Consider the following 19,919-nt stretch of genomic DNA (forward strand, 5'->3'; position numbering starts at 1 on the left):
TAGGACAGGGCTGTCCAAATTCTAAGAGATTGTGATCTATTCCCACTATAAAAAAAAACTGGCAGTGATCAAAGTTGTTGAGATTTTTTTAGGGAGCCAAAGTTGTTACAAAGTGTTTTTTTGGGGGGTGTAATTTGATGAGGATCCCAAGATCAACCAGGATCGACCATGGACCAACCTGTTGGACAGCCCTGGTATAGGATTCTCAAGGGTTTCTTGGCCAAAGGAGGATCTGCAAGCAAGGCTGGAAGCTCTTATCAAGGTTGGTGAAGGGCCAGGCAACATTTCTGAAGAGTCAGATATGGGCTGGGGGGAGGTTCAGATTGCTAACACCAGTTTAGTGGGAGCAAGGCTTCCTTTCTTATTTTACTTTTGGCTTTTTAGGGGCCCAACCATCCTCCATGCCTGTAACATGAGTGAGATCCCAGTTCAGTCTCGTTGGGAAACTTGAGACAAGAAGCACCTTCGATGAAACGGGGGTGTAATGGGGAAATATATAACATTTGAAGTCAGTGGCACTTTATTGTCATAACAAATACCCCCCCAAAATGGTCTACAGAATAATAATAAAAATGCAGACCTCTGGAGACATGATAAGCTTGGATAGAACATACAAAGCAAAGCTGGCGGCCATCATCTCAGCACCACCTCTGTGGTGGCGTTCATTCATTCCTCCTTGGGGATTCTGCTCTCCCTCTCTCATTCAGAAATGGAAACAGTGACTTCATATCCCACCCTGTTGGTGCCTGCAAGTCTCTCGCTGGTTACAAAGGGACTCGCACCCATTTGACTCTGAGAAAGGCCACAGTCTGCAGGTACCAGGAACATCCACACAGACCCATCAAAATTAATGGAGCTTGCACAAAAGCTCTTAATGGGTTGTGTTTCTATTACATTTGTTTTATTTGAGGTAGAAATTTGGTCCCAAAATTTATTATTTGATTGAAGAGGGCAGGTTCTATGCTTACCCCTAGATCAACTACCTCCTACCCATCCCCACCCCACTTTTTTTTTTAAGTCTATTAAAACATAACACGCCCCCCATGGACTCAAAAATGTTTCTTAAGTGAAGAGCAACCCTTCACAAGTCTTTTAACATTACAGTGCTTTTTCTTTAAAAAGCAGTAAAGTTGGAATACAAAAATAGAGCCTCTTTTTGTTTTTTAAAAAACACAAAAAAACAATTATAAACAACTAGATCAAGTTTGGTTTCCCCCTCGTCTTCCACCCTCGTTTTAATTATCATCACAGGTTAAGTCTCTAGGCATTGTCCATCAGTTAAAAGTCTCTACAGAATGTCCTCCAACAAAAAAGGGAAAGGAGGGTGGACCCAAGTGGCACTAAGGAGGGTGGTGGGTCAGGGTGTGGGCTTGGGGCTGGAGTTCCGAGTCCTTTTACTCCTCCGGTTGAAAGGGTAATTGAGAAATTCGAAGCGTCTGTGAGGCTCTGTTGTTTGGTGGCCCTTGGGTAGCCTCTTCATGAAGTGCACCTCACGCTGATGCTGGCGAGTCTTCGAGCCCTTGCGGGGACGCCCCTTCCGGGTGAAGGCCATGTACCACCCTTCATACTTTGCGTTCTGCAATGCTGTGTAGTTGTTCTCCAGCACAATCTCGGTGAAGACACAGTCCTTGCCCTTGCCATTGCTCTGCAGGTGGGAACAATAGGAGACAAGTGAATGGAGGTGCCCTTCATCTTTCCCCCATGTCTCCCCATGGAACCAGAGCCAGGTTGTCCTGGTCTAAAAATAGGGGGGCAGGGACTTTGTAAGTAGTGACAGCGCTTGACCATGCTTTGAACACTGTTTGACCTGGGTGCTATTATGCCAAGAATGCTTATTGTCTAACAAACATCCCCCAATGATGTACCAAAGGCACAGTTAAGTCTGTTCTGTACTTTGTATTATCCACAACAGTCAATGCATCCAATTCAAAGTTTGTGGGAACTCCAGGAATACAAATTAAACAGTTCACATCAAACTAAACAGTTCACATCAAACGGTTTTCTCTAGCTATTTATTGGCTTGTGAAGTTCTCTGGCTAAAGTGTAATGTGTAGATCTGCTGTAATGTGTAAATCTATATTGAAAAGGCCACCTTCAGAAGCTGCAAAGTGTCCTTAGCACTTATGAAAAAACTCCGACAGACCTGGGATGTTGCTAAGGATTGCTTTGTTTGAATGCAAACCAACTCATGAGGGATGCATATAGGATTGTTTGGTGGCTCACATTCAACCCCAACCTGACACTTCACACCAACTGACAAACTCAGAGGGGACTCAAGAGAAATCACCTAGATTGTGAATTTCTACTGTCCTCAGCCTTCCACTAGCACAGAGTGGATGATTATGTGCAAAGATTATGCTTAATATACTTGGAAATGTTCCCCACCATGCCACCTCTGCCCCAGGATGCTGCAGAGAAATCTGCAGCTATGCTCAGACCTACTTCAGCACACTCACACAAGGATTGGTTGACATCGCTGGCTGATAGAAGATATATAGTTAGTCAACCCATCAACTACCATGTTTCTCCTAAAATAAGACACCGTCTTATATATTTTTTCGCTCAACAAAACACAGTATGGCTTATTTTCAGGGGATGTCTTATTTTAACCGCATCACATCGGTACGCTGCATAGCCACGCCTCTCCAGGCTGTTTTAATGGGAGGTGCCGCATCACTATGGCTTATTTTCGGGGTATGGCTTATTTTTGGGGAACGGCTTATATTTCGCAAATGCATAGAAATCCTGCTATGGCTTATTTTATGGCTATGTCTTATTTTAGGAGAAACAGGGTACCAACCTAGTCAATACAGTGGTTATGAACTTAATTCGTTCCAGAGGTCCGTTCTTAACCTGAAACCGTTCTTAACCTGAGGTACCACTTTAGCTGATGGGGCCTCCCACGACCACCGCACAATTTCTGTTCTCATCTTGGGGCAAAGTTCTTAACCCAAGGCACTACTTCTGGGTTAGCGGAGTCTGTAACCCAAAGTGTTTGTAACCCAAGGTACCACTGTACCTGAGAAATGAGGCAATGGCAACAAGCACTCAAATACTTATTGGAATGCAAGCAATGCAGCCACCTGTCCCCTGATTGGTTCTAATCAGGAACAGATCGCACAAGCAGCACCCAGGACAAAGGTAAAAGGAAGAAGAGGACATCTAGGTTGAGGAAAGCTAAGCTGTTGGAAGGTCATGGTTAATTATCCATGGCTGAGCAAGTAATTCTACAGAGAGGAGAAACTGCAAGGTCACTGCTGGCAAAGCAAAGTAAGTGCTTACATAGGATGGAGCATAGGAAATTGCCTTAAACAGAGTTGGGCTATTGCTCCGTATAGCTCAACATTGTGTTTACATTGATTGGCAGAGTCTCTCCAGGGTTTCAGACAGGGTTCTTTCACAGCCCTTTCTGAAGACTGAGCCTAAGAGAGACCATTTACATGTAAAGTGTGCACACTACCACTGAGCTACAGTCATTCTCTGCCTTTGTGGCTTGGCTTATGCCAGGGGTCAGCAAACTTTTTCAGCAGGGGGCCGGTCCACTGTCCCTCAGACCTTGTGGGGGGTCGGACTATATTTTGAAAAAAAATATGAACGAATTCCTATGCCCCACAAATAACCTAGAGATGCATTTTAAATAAAAGCACACATTCTACTCATGTGAAAACACGCTGATCCCGGACTGTCCGCGGGCTGGATTTAGAAGGCGATTGGGCCGCATCCGCCCCCCTTAGTTTGGGAACCCCTGGCTTATGGCAAGGGGAAATTTAAATATTTATGTATTTGTGTGCAGTTCTTCCCAAGATTTGAAATTCTGCACTATAGTAGTAGTGCAATGAACAAAATTTAATGAACAATGTGTGTTCAGGTAGGACACTAGGGCTTTTGTGGACTGTTTTGGTAGAACTAGAACTATTTTTGCAAATGCTGATGGGCCAAAAAAAGAAGAAGCCTAATTTCATTTTTCTAGATGCCTGTGAATACCAGCTGCTAGTAATCCCAGGTGGGCCGAGTGCTATTGCACTCATGTCTGGCTTGCAGGCTTCCCATTGGCATCTGGCTGGATGCTTTGAGAACAGGATGCTAGACTCATCTTATGTTCTTAGATAGGGGCTAGAAAAGTGGAGCTGCTTCATATGGGAATTCTTTAAGGGTAAACCCAAGGCTATAATGTGGGATGACAGAGAACAATGTTTCAGTGCTGGACCCTGGGAGAAGCAAGCCACTTTGTCAGCCCCCAGCATACAAGCCAAGGAAGTTGCTGGTGGAAGAAGAGAGCAAGCACTTCTCTCATGAACAGCCCACTGTGTTTTTGTGTTGGGTAATAAGAGAAGAGAAGGGGGAGAAAGGAATAGGAGCGGGCAGCAGAATAAGAAAAGGGGTGTTACTACTAGTTTGCAGCCCCTGAGCATGCTCCCCAAAGAGTATGTGACCCTTGAGTTTAAAAAGTCCCCCTACCTCTGCTGTAAAGTCTAATTCAATCATGTCCCCCCCCCCTCTTGGTAGCAAACGCATTCCAAGTTCTGCTTCCAAGAAGTCTTAGATCTGTGCTCAGGGCCAGTTTACACACATCAGCAAAATCAGCTGGTAAAGCTTTTCCTGAACTGTATCATTTCTTATTACACCATATTGAAATGCTTTTTCCAAAAGCAAAAACTCCCAAAAAACCATGTTACAAAGAAGACCAACAGTGCCATCCTAAATATGTTTATTCAGGAGTTGCCAAGTTCAATGGATCTTACTCTGTAGTATGCTAGATTAGGGCTTGGACAATTTCTTTTCTTTCTTTGCAGTGGGAGAAAATGTATCCTTAATACAATGCTTGTGATAACACTGATTGTGCTCCAGGTTTGAAATAGCCATATGCACAACTATAAGAGTGAAAGGGGTAGCTGGGGGAGACGGGCTTACTCTGGTGGTGGTTCATCAACAAAACAGAGCAAAAGGCAGGCAGGTGTGTGCTGTCTCTTACCAGCCCTGGAGTGCACATCCCACAGAGGAAAACAAAACGTAATGATAAAACATTCTGGAAACAGCAGAGCATTGCTGCACAAGAGCCTCACTTGCTTATTTTTTTAAAGGCCACATGAGGGTTTATGGCAAGACAATGGGGAAATGCTCTCTCTAGACAAAAATAAATAAAATCAATATGGCCTTCTAATTTTATTTTATATGCCAAGTGGAAAGCTACTAGCATCTGAACAGTGAAACAGATGACAAGTAGGTGTCAGATAAAGGAGATGCTTGAGGATAGCTGTATTTATAGGGAGTGGAGAGGAGACCTTCTAGGCCAATTCTTGGGTTTTCATTTGGTTTAGTGTATTCTGCTTTTCTAATTGATCAAAGGGTGTGATGCATTTAATATGAAACAGCAACACTGCCTGTGCATAAGTGGTAAACCATACAAATACAGAGCAGGTCATCACAGCAAATCATCAGATCCTAACTGGTTTTTGGATAGTATATTGTTTTTTATATAGTATATTGCTTTGGTATTTTCATTTATTATTTGCATGGTGGTTGTTTTTTGGTGAACAGTTATGAGCATCCCAGACTTGTGTGTGTTAATAGGAGAGGAGAGAAAGGGAGGTGAGACTTTCGTCATCAGAAATGGGCATAAGTTGTGGGATGGCAGATTTTAGAGGAGAAATTGTCCTAGTGGTAGGAACACTTCCACATTGGAACTAATCACAAAGGGAGTTGGACAGCTTTTCCTTGCTGGAAATCTTCTGTCCAAGACTGGACAGCCATTTCCTGAGGATGCTCTAACACTAATGAACACACACACACACACACACACACACACACACACACACAAAATGTATGTAATCTAATGTATTTCCGGCATATGTAATTGACTGGGAGTTGTCTAAAAGACTGCCCCCTCCCCATCCCAATGTATATAGGATGCTATGAATGCCATAGGCTCTATCTTTTAATAGGTGCCTGTGATGGTCTCATAACAACCCTGTACATTATAACCTCAAGAGGAATGGAGGCACTAGGTGGCATCGTGTTTCTCAGCAATACAGAGTTGCTGCTTGAGTGTTGGGGGAATGAGACTTCCCCTCCAATGGAGACATAACCTGAGAGAAAAGCCATTTGATACCTCCCATAGCAAGAAGTTAGTGTGTGTGCTTGGGTGTATGTATGTTCAAGCCTTTTAAATTGTCTGCTACTCCTGGCCATGCGAAAGAGGGCCTCCAGATACTTGCCCAGCATATTAATGATGGAGAAGAGTTGATACAGCAGATTTTCAGTCTTGGAATGTTTTTGTCATTGAGGGTAGGCTAGGGCTGGAGTGGCCCTGCTCTAATGGACCAACCTCTACTGCTCCTCATCTTTAGACATTTGCTTAAATTTCAGCACATGTGTGGTTCTGACTAACCACAGCAGTATCCACATGAAATACAGCATAAGTGAATACATGTGAACAGAGCCGTCTTAAGGGGATCTGCCGCCCTGGCGCGGCTATCCCTCTGGCGCCCCCGCCATGCCGCCTCTCCGCCGCCTCCCTCCCGCGCTTGCCGCCCCTTGGGAGGGGGGTGGGCGAGCGGGGGGTGAGGGGCGTGGCGCTGGAGCGGCGCGGGGCTCTGCGCGCCCTTCCAGCGCTTCCGGGATGGGAGGCGAGGGCGGCCGGCTCGCGCTCCCGCGCAGCTCGCGCTCCGCGCGCAGCTGGACGGCGCGGCGCTGCTGGGCAGCTCGCGCTGCATCGGGCGGGCGGGAGCGCGAGCCGGCCGCCCTCGCCTCCCAGAGCCCCAGCTGGAGTGCTGGAAGGTCGCGCAAAGCCCCGCGCCGCTCCAGCGCTCCAGCTGGGGCTCTGGGAGGCGAGGGCGGGCGGCTTACAGCCCGCCCGCCGGCGCGCGAGTGCCCGCCTGCCCGTGGGGGCGGGGGCGGGTTGGGGAGGAGGAGCCCGGTATGCCGGCGGGCTCGCGGGGGCGCCCCTGGGGCGCCCAGCGCCCTGGCGCACCGCGCCACCGGCTTCTATGGATGAGACGGCTCTGCATGTGAACAAGCTCACTTCCAGCTTCAGTAGTAGGCCCTTTTGCCCTTCCATTCCCATATTTTGTTCCTGAGAAGATTGTCCTGCTCCTCCCCTTGTTGCATAGCAAGCAATTCCTACCCCAGAAGACCCCTTACCTTGCCAATCAGCTTTCCTTTCTTGTTCATGCAGATATAGAAGCCTGTCTCAGCTCCCTTGATTCTTACTCTGCTCCCAAATGTGTCGGTCTCCACAATGAGCTTGGCTGGAGCAGGAGAAGATGACAAGAAAATGAGTCACATGAATGTTACAAGATGGGCACCACATACAGCATTCCAAGAGGATAATTTGTCTTCTAGAATTAGAATTTTCTTAGGCAGCACGGACCACGCAACCAAAGGGAAGGGATGATGTGTCCCTCCTTATAGCATTTGTTATAGTAATACATAGGAAGCTGACTTCTATCAAGTGAGACCATTGGTCCATATAGCTCAGTATTTTCTACAATACTTTTCTGCCAGAGAGCGGATGGTCCTGGTTCTAACTGGAGATGCCAGGGATAGAACCTAGGACCTTCTACATGCAAAGCAGATGCTCTAGCACTGAGCTATGGCCCTCCCCTAAGAGAAGGATCAGGGTGAACTAATTATAAGACCAAGTGTCACATTCAACCTTGGCCAACTCTTCAAAAGCAACTTGCTAGTGATGGGTGTTACCAAAAGGGGGCATGTATAGTACCCCAAACCCCGTCTTTTAAACACACACACACACACACACACACACACACACACCCCTCTCACCTCCATGCACATCAACTGAGGAAGAGAGCTATTGCCTCCTCTCCTCTCATCAAATGATTGATTCAATGGCTAGGGTAGGAGGTGATTTGCATCCTCCCCACCATCAAGGCACTACTAGGCTCTCCTCACCCAAGTGCTGTGTCTATTTTAAATTTGTTTTCTTTTTGCTGCCACTGCCATCAAAATCAGTGGAGAAGCCTGGAAAAAATGTGGCTTACACAGTCACTACATGTACTGGGTGGCTCCCTGCTTGTTCACCCATAGTAGCAGCAACAAACAAACAATGGCGCTTCCATTCAAATGTTGCAAAATCTCCTTCTTACTTATTATTTATTTATTTTAAAAATCCTACACTGCTGTATCATAAAAAAATATATCACAATGGTTTACAATGATATAAACACATAAAACCAGACAATAAAATCTTAGAAAGTTAAAAACAAAAGGAAATAAAAAACAAACATCAATAGACCATTGCGGGAGATGTACTCTTAATTGCCTGCATAGGCCTGGTGGAATAGAAAAGTTTTCAGCAGGCGTTTCAGCAGTCCTGTTTCTTCAGGAGACAGACACCCTAAATTCAAGCAATAGATAGAACCAGACCTATTTTCAAGAGTCAGCCATGCATGATGGCTATTGCAAGTCTTACAGCTCTGGGTGGAATGTCTTATATACTTCCATTTCCAAAACCAATGGACTTTCAGTTGCTGTTTAAAGCAAAAGATCCCTTGTGCTCTCGTTATAGAGAAATAACTGGGCACGTGTCTGTGGCAGACAACACAGAAAGGCTACAGGACACAAGGTTAATATAAAGCCCTGGCCAGTAATTGCTTTAAATCATCCTACTTTAAAAGGATGCACAATGATTTGGGCAGTAGCAGCAGGGAAATTAGTTTCAAATTTGGTATTTTTATACTTGGTCCCCTTGCTCTTCTTACATCTCTTTTCTGTGTAGGTCAGGAAGCTCCATATGATCAGTTTAAGTCCTTTCTCTGTCTCTCTGCACCGATGCTGACTTTGCAGCTGGTAGAGGAAGCCAGGAAGGGTAAGGGCAGCCCCTTAATGCATTTCACCTTTGCGAGAGTTGAGAGGGCGTATTGATTTAGTCTCAGTTTTTTTAATGGAGGCATTGATTAACTTTCAAAGCAGCTATGCAAATCACAGATCAATGGTTAGTCCCCTTCTTCTTGCTGCTGCAGGAACCCCAAAGAGATGGAGCCAGCCAACCCCAAAGGGCCATATCACCCATCCCAGCCCTTCTCTGTTATTGTACATGAGAGGAAACAGAGCAACATTTATGTACTGTGCAGCATTTTTGGTCAGTTGAATGGGGATTCAAAGTGTCCTAGGCACCAAAACTGGTTTTGCTCTTTTATGACTTTAAAGGGAAGGTGTGCTCACAAGCCAGAACCCAGGCAGTCATTACTCTTGGTGATGCTCAATACATCATCAGTACTTGTCTCCCATTGCTGTTGCAGTGCCAGTTATGATAAGTTAGACTTTATCCCTCTAGCAATGTCACATTATGGAATTCACCATGTCTTGGGTACAGGCAAAATAGTTCTTCCTTGTTTGTGATTCTCAATTTCACACATGTTTCACTTACACACTCCTGTCTAGGACCATCTCATCACACCACCTATTGTGAACAGGACAGGTTACTGGCTGTCCCAGGCCCATTTTGCTGCATGGAAAGCATTATAGTGAAAAACTTCTGACAAGGCACTGGAGAGGGAAGGGGTCCAATCCCTCACATGTCCCCTTTGCTCTTAGAAAGGGACTCTGCTCCCCCTTTCTCTGCTACCAAGGCAGGTCCAGATTTAATGCACTTGCCACCATCATGGATAGTTTTGAGACCAATATATCTGCAGAATGGGCCAGAAGCTTTAATGATGGTATCTTGGTACTTGGGAATCTGGGAGGGAGCAATGAGATGTTCTAGAGCGGGAGCAGGGAACCTGTATCCCTAATCTATGTTGCTATGTTAGTCTCAGCAAGCATGGCAACGGTCAGGTATGATGGGAGTTGTAGTCCAGCAATAACATGTTTCCTGCCCCTATCACAGAGCAAAGTAAAATGGTTTTAGCCATCACAACAAGTCAATCAGACTTAACAGTGGAAGAGATTCGGTTATGTAGTTATACTAGAAGGATTGGCATACTGTAGGAGACAGTGAAAACCCTGTGGGTCTCAACTGGACTCAACAAGCCTCTGTCTCAAATCTCCAGCTGCAGCATATATTTGCTGCTGCTGTAGCAGTGCAGGGAATAATTGTTTGTTTGTCAATTTATGTTTATATCCAATTTACTCAATAGAAGGCCTCTAAGGGGCATGCAAAGAAAAATCTAAAATATTCATTTGAAATAAAAATCAATAAAAGCAAACATTAAGGAAAAGTTAAAATAATTTTTATATACAAATGAAACCTGCAATTTTTAAACAATTGTACATAATAAAATTGTGTGTCAAAATTACATGCCTGGTTAAACCAATACCACAAAGGTGCCTGCCTAATATTAATGAACAGGGACTTCTAAAGAGTAGGTGCTGCCTATCTGAAAGATTGATTCCTTGCAAGCGTGTAGCGAACATTGTTTGGCGCTTGTAAAATGGCCAGTTCCATAGATTGAAGTGGTCCAGTGGGCACACAGGGGGTAAGGGAATCCTTCTAGTAAATAGTGAGTCAGTGCCTATTCCCCAAATTCTAGAGTCTGAGACCTACTATGTCTGACAAGGTCTTCTGAAGAAAAGGTGATCCTGAGTTTCATACACAAACCTTATGCATTGTCAAGCTATATGTGGTCTGTGGTATCCATGCCTCATATTCACAAATACAAAGCTGAAAACTCTAATCAGTCAAAAGAAGGATCAAAAGAGACCTTGAAATTTGCTGAGAAAAAGCAGCTTTTCTGCATCACCTTTGCTGCTGAATGATTCACCCACCCCAATGCAAAACTCGAATGAGTTTGTTCTAATCATTAGGCAAAACATAAACACAACCTCTCCTGTTCTTCTGCTTGTGCTCAGCCAATCAGATGATAGTTTTTACAGCACATTTCCATAACACAAACACCTAGAAAGGCTGGATGATAGGACCCCATTGTAAAGGAAGTGGAGCATTCAGTTTACCAAAAAGAGAAGGCGCTTCCAAAAGAAGCAAAACTGTCGAAACTCAGGACATCAAGTAGAAGTGCCAGCTAAATCTTCAAACCAAGGGATATATTCACCTGTGACACTAACGGTGGAACTTCCCAGTAGGAGAAAAAACACAGGATTTCAAACTTTGCATGGGTTTCGTAATGCTAATATAGGGAGGGAATAGAGGAGAACTGGCAAGGGGGTGCTTAACCCCCCTCTAATTCTCTCCTGCAAATGTTCCACCTTCCCCCAGTCATTTTAACCCATGTTTCCCCAAGAGTGGCTCTGTCTGAGGGAATTGGAGAGGGGGACTTAGGAAACTGCCTGCAATGACAACATGTGGATCTTCCCTAACACCAACATTTTTCATCTGGAATGTATCACATGTGAATATTGGTAACGTGGGAGAGAAAAAGGAAGTGAGAAAGTTTTAAACAGAAGAACGAATTTTAGCTAATGAAGGTTTCTCATCTGACCTACAGACACAGGAAAGGGTCAAAGAAACTATTCAAGTTGTGAAAACGGGCAAAACATATAGACTTACTGTCTGGTCCGATGGTGGGCAAGCAAACTGTTGAGGATCATTTTCCCATTTTGTAACCAGCTTAGCTCTTATGCATGCCTCCTCATGGCAAACGGAGCACTAGGGTTTGGGTCACCAGATGCCTGAGGTTTGGTTGAGGGACATTTTGGGTCCAGACTGTCAGTGATGCTGGGCTTAATCAGTAGCCAATTGTAGCACTGCCATGTTCCAGACAGCATCACTTCAAAACGCAATGGCCTTTTTACTCCAGCAATAATATACTGTATTGCGATGATTTGAAAGTTAGGGAAATGTGATGTGCCTGAAATGGGAGGTTTTTTGAAGTAAGATGTTTAAATCCCTTGTAGCAATCAAGCAGCTACTCTACATTTGATGTGCTATAAGCATTGTATGAAAAAGCATCAGAAGACGCTTTTTAAATATCCTTCTTCATGGGAAGAGAGACACTTCAGAAGCAGTTGCAGTTCATTTGCAGGAGTAGACTTTTCTATTTCACTTATACCTTGCCCTTTGACCTTTACAAGGCTTTTTGGCCCTTGACTTTGGCTGTGCACAAACCACTCATTTTGCCCTTGTGATCTGGCTTCCTCAGGCAGGGCAAGGGGGCGAGGTATTTCTAATCTGAATAGGACCATGGGAAATCTTTCAGTGCTGTGGCCATGAAGCCAGTGCTTAAAAGGCCACTCCACTCCACAATGCTTTCTCTTTTTAGCCATTCATGAGGACAACTTGAAACCTTTCTCAAGCTCTGCCCCTCTCCCTTTTGTCCTATCAATTTTACAAAGCTTGGAAGGCAGGGACTGTATCACTTGCTTATTTATTTATTTGATTTCCACCATATATTTCAATCCAGAGTTGGCTTACAAGGCTTGTTCTGTGGCCTGCCCAGTGTCTGACACTTTGTTAGAGCTAAATAAACAGGAGCAATAAAATCCAAGATGCAACAGTAACTGAGAGTAGAATAAATCAATGGTCTCAAACCTAGTATCCCCGAGCTAATGGAAGCTGCATTTATGTACCGTATATAGCTAGGGGCTGGTTAAGACGCTTTTCTGGGGTATGTTATTTCACAGGAACCTACAGCTCACTCCTCCATCACCATTGCCACTGACACACACACAACACTCATTTGGCAAAGTAGTGGGCCTGGAGCAAACCTGAGATGGTTTATGAAGAGAAACAGTCTCTTCCTCTGGTGGTGATGATGATGATAATTTGTACTCTGCCCACCTGACTAGGTTGCCCCAGCCACTCTGGGCAGCTTCCAATGTATATAAAAACACAATAAAACATTAAACATTTTTTTTAAAAAAACCTTTCCTATACAGGGATGCCATCAGAATAATAATAATAATAATAATAATAATAATAGGGGTACAAAGCATCCAACAAATATTACAGCGTAGATGGGCAAAAGGAAAACTAGATTTGGATGGGCAGGATCCTAAAGTAACAGGCCCTGGATATTTGACTTAAATAAAGAGAGTTATGGATCATAGAAACACCTGTGGATCCATACGATTTCCCACAGAAATTCATCCTATTACATATTCAGCACCAGATCATTCTTCTGCTCTCATTCTCATAAGAACATAAGACTGAGCCTTGTTGGATCAGGCCAAAGTTCCATCTGGTCTTGCATCCAGTGTTCCATAGTGGTGGACTAGATGCCTATGGGAAACTCCCAAGAAGGACATGAGGGCAAAAGTCCTGTCCCACTGTTGTTCCATAGTGACTGGCGTTCAGAGGTATACTGGAAGTAGTACACAGCCATCAAGACTAGCTTCTGTTAATAGCTGAATTTGTCTAGTCCCGTTTTAAAAGCCATCCAAGTTGGTGGCAATTACCGCATATTGTGGTAGCAAATCTAAGAGTAACTATATACTGTGTGAAGAAATACATCCATTTGCCTTTCCTAAATCTCCCACCATTCAGACCCAACTTTTTCTTTACAAACTTTGATCATGCCCCCTACTTGGCTTTTTGTAGCGGGAGGGGGGAGGGGGGGACAGCCTCAAACATAGCAACCTTTCCTCATAGGGGAGTTGTTTCTGCCCTTTGATCATTCAGGTCCCAACTCTTGCAACCAGCATGTTTTGTCTGTGAAAGGCCAGGACCTCACCACAACATTATTATTCTCCTCAGCTTCTCTGAGGCAAAATAACTATATTTCCTCAACAGGGGCCAACACCCACAATATTAACAATAGTGGAGGATGGCTCGACACAGGTGAACAGGGAAAGATTAGAAAACAACCATGTCAGTAGTTGGGGATTCACTAGCAGTAATGAAAACAGTTATCTAAACTAAGCCTTTAGACTAGGCCCCAAGCCTTGGTGGTCCAAACCCTGGTAGAATGGCTGCTTCCTTCCCCGTCTGCACACTGTGCTGTGTATGAATTACAACATCACATCACTTCTTCCGACCCATTACAACCCCGTTAATTTTAGCACTTCTCCTTCCTATAAAATATTAACATCTGTAAGTCCCCGTCTCCCCACCCCCTGCCAAAGAGCAATTGGACCCCTGACTCCTCTTCATTGAGCCACATAGACAAGGTCCCCTTATTTATCTGTCTTTGGGGGGCACGAGCGAGGGAGGTCGATCAAGAGAGCAGTAAAAGGTTTAAAGAGCATCAATTTCCATGCTCTCTTCTGCTGACTGATGGAAAGACACAGAAAATCAGCCCCGAACGGAGGCAGAACAACACATGCTGCTGCTTCTCTCTTCCCCCCCTTTTTGTCCTTTCCACCTTTTCAAAGGCTCTTTCTGATTTATTGTCTGTTTGGTGGGCTTTGCCTTGCCACACGAGCCGCTTTGGTGACTGGCCTCCAGCACTGAATCGCTGGTCGCTTGGCAGGCTCTGCTGGCTTGGAACTCTGCTCCAAAGCAGAGACGTGGATTCACAGTGGGGCAGGAAGGGCAAAGAGTTAAGTACAACTGGCCTACAAAAAGCCACAGCAGTGGAAGATGCATCCCAGGCCCCAGGCAGCACGAAAATATGTACGGCAGCCAGGTCCCAGTAGCAAATGGCAGCCGTCAACACAGCCAGAATCCAATACAGCAATTATCATTCACTTTCAGAACAATTTCCTTCTCATACAGATAAATACCATTTTAATCCAGATTATAGACGGCTAAACAGAGATCAGAAAGGTGGACCAAGTTTTAAGATGCATGGGGCTTTGCTCCTAATTAGAAAACGGATAAAGGTATTGACAATCAAGACAGATAACTGAGAAAAACGGACCTGACATTAAGTCAGCCGTAAAAATGTCACAGCAGAGAAAACGGTCATTGGCAGAAATAAATCACTTAAAAAGAAAAAGTCTTCAGGACACCCCCCCCCCCAATTTTTTTCAATACTTAATATAAAATAAAGACTTGAGGTTTTAATATTTGATGTTAATGGTGCGAAAGGTTGATTTTGTTTGGGGTGGGGGGTGGGGAGCTTAACATTTTCAACTCTATTCTTTCACTTCAGTGACAGATTTATCCCAGAAAAATTATGTTTCATGCTCAAACTTTGAAGGGAAAGTGGCTACGTAGATGCAGAAAAAATGCAGCGAGGCACACTTGATCCCCTAACTGGACTGCGAAGAGGAGAAAGTATTCAGGAAATGTTAAAAAAGGTGAAAGTAAGAAGAGTTTTAATAGCTCTTCCAGACATGGGGGTCTCTCCAGAGATTCATATAGAACAATCCTGAACCTCTATTTTAACATTTACAGACTTGCGACTCTTTTAAAACTTTACATCTGAAAAACTGCTTGTGTTCTCTCTCTGTTTTAGATCATTGCTCGGCTTGCTTCTTAGCTCTTCAAATGCTTAACCTTTTTATTATGTTTTAATAGAGGTCTTTTCTTTTTCAAGCTGTTTCCCTCATTTCATTCTAGCCTCTCTTAACATTGTCATTTAAATCTAAAGTAATCTCTCTTTTTATATAAGACATTTAAGTGGGAGGGGGAACTTTGTTTGTGAAACAAACTGGTCTCCTTCAAATCATGGTTGCTTTAAGGTTGGCATGCTTTGCTTGAAAGGTTAAAATACATCTTTGTACATGTAGAGCCCACTTAGCCCCAACTATTAAAGTTCATTCTGAAATCCTCAGTCAGTCCAAAGCTATATGAGAGGATGAATGTTTGCAGCAGTTTAGTTGTAAGTGAAAAGGAGAAGTTGCATCTAATGTGGAAGGCTAGGAATTCTAAGCAGGATGCATACAGCATGTACAAATATGTATGTGCAACGTAAGGATGCACACATGCCAACACACGGAAAATAAAGGAAGTTGGAGTTTTCAGAATGTCAGCTAACCTTGTCCCGTGTCTCACACATGCAAGGAAAGTTACAGAAAGGAGCTCAAAGACTTACAGTTTATTGAAGCCACAGTTTTGCTAGCACCTTGTCCTCTTGTATGTGGCTTGAGCATTTGAAAGAGTAATTAACACTTACGATCTAAGTTATTTAAAACTTTCACCTGCTCAGGGCTACCCTGTCATACCCCCTTTATTTTAGAGAACAAGAGGATCTGCTGCCAGGTCCCCCCATGCATCCCACAGATCTGTGTTTGCCAGAACTCGGCTCCTGGGCAGGCTGCACTCAGAGCCTGAATACAGTTTGTGACAAACTCTGCCTAAGACTCTGGGAAACTCTGGGGCTTCAGATCACATCCTCCATGCTTCCTTGTTTCCGTATCACTGAGAGAGATCCTAGCTAGAGCTATGTTGCAGGAATGCACCAGCTATTTCTAATCTAAACAATTTGGGCATCCCTCTTCTTTTCCGCTCCTCACCACGACCAAAAAAGAAAAAACGTTTTTTAAATGCAACTCACCCCATCATCTGGGTGGTCAGAGAGATCAGGTGTAAAAAAATAAAACAAAATCCACACGCCTCCTCATAATCAGAGCTATTATCCTGATCCTCAGGGGGAAAGCAATGTACTATTATTACAAATATTGATTGCCACATTCTTCCATCGCAAGACCCCTGCCTTCTGAACACTTGTAATGATTTCTGGCTAACAAAGAGGACGGAAATCATTAATTACTGTGCTGCGCGCACCACCACCCTCCCCCAGCCCTTCTGCCCGCATATACAGCCTTACCATGAGCATCTCCATCCTCCGCCATGGCATTGATTTTCTTGTTGTCCAGGATTTGCACGTGCTTCCCACTGGTCCGACTGTACAGCTGATAGGTCCGGACGAGTCGCCGGCTTAGTTGGTCGGTCACCAGGCTCTGCTCCCTCACATGCTGTGTAAAATTAGGTGGGGACTGAACAGTTACCTTTAGGAAATTGAAAAATATACAACACACCATTATAATCTCTACTCCTCCGAGAAAGGCGCTCTCGGCATGTTCCTGGTGCATTTTTTAGAGCACTCTGAGTTGGTGCAATGCAGAGCCAGGTTCGTTATGGGTCAGTATAAGAAACCCTGGCATGGACTCGAGCCATGACTGAGAAATTGCAACCGCTACCTAGGCATTTATTGTTGAGAATCAAGCATGGGATAAAGAAAACATAGGTGAACCTGGAACACTAGGGACAGAATTACAACCAGCACAGCTCCTCAGATTTCAGAAAGATTTGTGCCGATTCAAACCAGGGTGCAAACGCCATGGAGCTCAAGTAGGCATGGTCCCGATCCTGCTTGCTCCAATTCAAACCCAGGAAGGCTCTGCAGGAATCACTTTAAGGTCACCACCAGAGCAAAAATAAACTGGCTCCATCATTCATATCCGTCTCATTCCAGGCAATATAACATGCACACGAGTGCGACAGACTTCTAGCTAGGTAATCATCCCAAGGCTTTCAATTACTGGGCTTGTTTCTGTGTCTTTGGTATTTGCTTTCCTGATCTTTCAAGTGGCCTGTTTGAGAGTTTTGCTTTGTGGGGCTATAAGGGCCCTGTGCGCTGTGGACCAGAGTAACCAGTGACCAAAAGAAGAAGGTGGAGGGGGGAGCAGCCATATTTTATCCCCCTTAAACAGGGATCAGTTGTGTCAGCAGCCGAGGCAGTTCGGAATTGTCTTTGCAGCTAATATTTATGAGCCTTTCCATACACATCAAGGCTGGCTATGGGTTTCCCACCTCCCCACCCACCCCCAGCCACACATTCAAAGTACTCGTAACCCTGTTAGCAGTAGATTCTGTTATGGAACAGTTTGGCGGCGGGGGGGGGGGAGCGGCTATGTGTAGCTTCAGTTGTACAATGATTTTGCCACTGCTCAGATCTGTTTCTCTCCTCTCTCACACAGCCTGGTCTTAGGAGAATTCTTCCACCCCCTCCACATCTCCGATTCCTCTTTTAAGTCTGAAGGGGTTTAGTTTGCCCCTGACATTTATAAAGACGTATTCTGAGCAAATGTTGAGGAGATTTGTTCCTTTCAACCTCATGGGGTGGCAGTGTACGAAGTAACCCCCGGCTCTTCTCTCTTCCCCCCCCCACCCCACCCGCTGCCCATGTCAAATGCTAAGGTTATTCCATGCAAATGGGAAAAGTAACCTCCTCCTCAAAGCTGGAGTTTATAGAAGTCTTCCCTTGACAATTTTCCTTTCCTTTCCTTTCCTTTGTGTCTCTGTGTGTGTTTCCTACAGAAGATTCTTTTGATAATATCTCTGGATTCCTTTGCCAGCTCTGATGAGGGGACCATGTGGACACCCACATCACTCTTTGATTTCCATCTGATACCCCCAAAATATTACAACGTTGCTTTTTTTTACACAACTCCCATGTTCCTCCTTCACATTCAGAGTGATCTTTGTTACTCTGACTTACAAAATCAAGCGATTCTTGCAATTTTAACTTGGAACCTTACACCTGTTATCTATCTCTCTCTCTCTCTCTCTCTCTCTCTCTCTCTCTCTCTTTCTTAGGGGAAATTGCATTTGTCTTTGGCTCTCTGGATTTGCAATCAATACTGCACCAGCAGGGTTATAGATCCCACAGTATCAGACTGTTGTTTAATATATTAGCAGCACTACCGATGGCCAGCAAGCTAGAGTTAATAATGGTTAGAATTTCCATCCCTTAAATATTATTAAACTTTTGAAAATCATAGCAATGGAGCAAAGGTGCTTGCAATTTCAGCAAACAATAACTACCTACCTACCCATCCATCCACACACTTGCACAATGTCTGGCTAAACACTGCAGTACATTTTAAATTAATCAGCATCTATTTCTTGCCTTGGATTTTGCATGCTTCTCTCATGTCTGCGATTTCAATTTTTGAACCAAGCTTGCATCTACTTTCACTTTAACCAACCTCCTGTCGTTTAATTTTATCAAACATTTTATATTTAATGTTCTGCTGCGTGTTTCGGTTGCTCCATCAAACACTTCCCATCAAACTGCTTATCTAATTAAACCTTTTCTTTTTCTTATAACTGCTTTCTTTTCTTTCTTTCTTTTAAAAAAAAGATGCTTGAAAAAGATTTGGCTATGAGCTTCAAGCCGCACCAAATAATGTCTTAAAGGATAAAAAGTAATAAAACAGTTTCCTTACCTGTGCCTGCAAGCAGAAAGCAAACAAGTGCAGTAGCCTAGAATGATGGGAAAGCGGAGGAAAGGGGGAAAAAACAAAGTAGATGGTGAGGTGATTTCGCTTTTGAAATGGAGCAGAAATAAAGATGGAAAATCAAGGAAGGCTGTTGGGGTTGTTGTTGTTGTTGTTGTTTGGGGGGGGGAAGGGAAAGCCGGGAAAGTCCAAATAATCGGTTACTTACAAATAGCTGAATATGGACGAGAAGAGATTCATCCTGAGCGGTTTCCCCGGCGCTGGATCTTGGCCGGTTCCCGGGACGGTGGGAGGCTCTGCTTCTCAACCTCCCTTCTTTCGCTTTGCGTTAAGCTCGCCGGTTGCCTCGGCTGCCTCTTCTTCCTCGCGCGTCTCTCTGCGCCCAGTTCCCCACGCGGCACTTGCCTCCCCGAAGGGGCTCGGTCAGGACAAGGGGCACCCTCGGCGCTGCCAGCCCATGCCCTCGAGAGCCGCCGCCGCTGCGGAAAGAGATCGGGGCCGGGAAAGCGAGGGGAGCGCCGGTCTTGCCGCGGCTGCTCCGGGGGCCCAAGCGGCGAGGGCGCGCTCGGGGGTCGGCTGCGCTAGAGCCCGGCGAGGCGCGGAAGGGGCGCTCGGCTGTCAGCAAGGCTCCGGGGCAGAGCAGGCGCCCAGGCTGCGCTGACAGTTCCTAAGCCCCGGATCGCCGGCTGCGGAGCTCGCAGTGCACGGCTGCGGGGAAGGAAGGCGGCAGGGAGGGCGCTGTGCCTCTCACTCTCTCCAAGCGCCCGGGGGGCAGTGCGCACCGGCCCAGCGCTGGTCCCTCCTCTTGTGCGCGGCTCGCCAATGTGCCAGCCCCTTCTCATCTGTCCGGGGATGGCCCTCCGGCAGACCCCCTCCTCTCTCCTCCCCCCCCCCGGCAGGGGGGACCGGCAGGCTGCGCTCCTAGGCATCCAGAA

At 45.1% G+C, this 19,919-nt stretch overlaps 1 protein-coding gene and 1 long non-coding RNA gene across 3 annotated transcripts in view; one reads left to right on the forward strand and one right to left on the reverse strand.

Moving 5' to 3' along the window:
• LOC117047085 overlaps positions 1–19,919 on the forward strand; it is a 90,864-nt gene that overhangs the window by 46,548 nt on the left and 24,397 nt on the right. The gene's annotated exons all lie outside the window — the stretch shown is intronic.
• Positions 553–19,415, reverse strand: FGF8 (fibroblast growth factor 8). 2 transcript variants are annotated; one of them, XM_033149847.1, is made up of 5 exons: positions 19,193–19,415; positions 18,973–19,009; positions 16,569–16,716; positions 7,141–7,247; positions 553–1,645 (listed from the first exon to the last, which is right to left on the reverse strand). In XM_033149847.1, the coding sequence occupies exons 1-5, from the start codon at positions 19,222–19,224 to the stop codon at positions 1,358–1,360; spliced, it is 612 nt and encodes a 203-aa protein (XP_033005738.1). In that variant the 5' UTR covers positions 19,225–19,415; the 3' UTR covers positions 553–1,357. The 2 variants fall into 2 exon arrangements, with proteins under 2 accessions (XP_033005738.1, XP_033005737.1); XM_033149846.1 differs by having other exon boundaries at positions 16,569–16,749.

Source organism: Lacerta agilis, chromosome 5 (assembly GCF_009819535.1).
Source record: "Lacerta agilis isolate rLacAgi1 chromosome 5, rLacAgi1.pri, whole genome shotgun sequence".
Lineage (NCBI taxonomy): Eukaryota > Metazoa > Chordata > Lepidosauria > Squamata > Lacertidae > Lacerta > Lacerta agilis.

Bases quoted from the DNA above. Each gene is read 5' to 3' on its own strand.
- FGF8 (XM_033149846.1), bottom strand. From the start codon at position 19,224: ATGAATCTCTTCTCGTCCATATTCAGCTATTT. The intron at 19,010-19,192 runs GTAAGTAACCGA...CCATCATTCTAG, and splicing joins TCGTCCATATTCAGCTATTT to GCTACTGCACTTGTTTGCTT. The intron at 7,248-16,568 runs GTAAGGCTGTAT...CTCCTGCTCCAG, and splicing joins GGAGGATGGAGATGCTCATG to CCAAGCTCATTGTGGAGACC.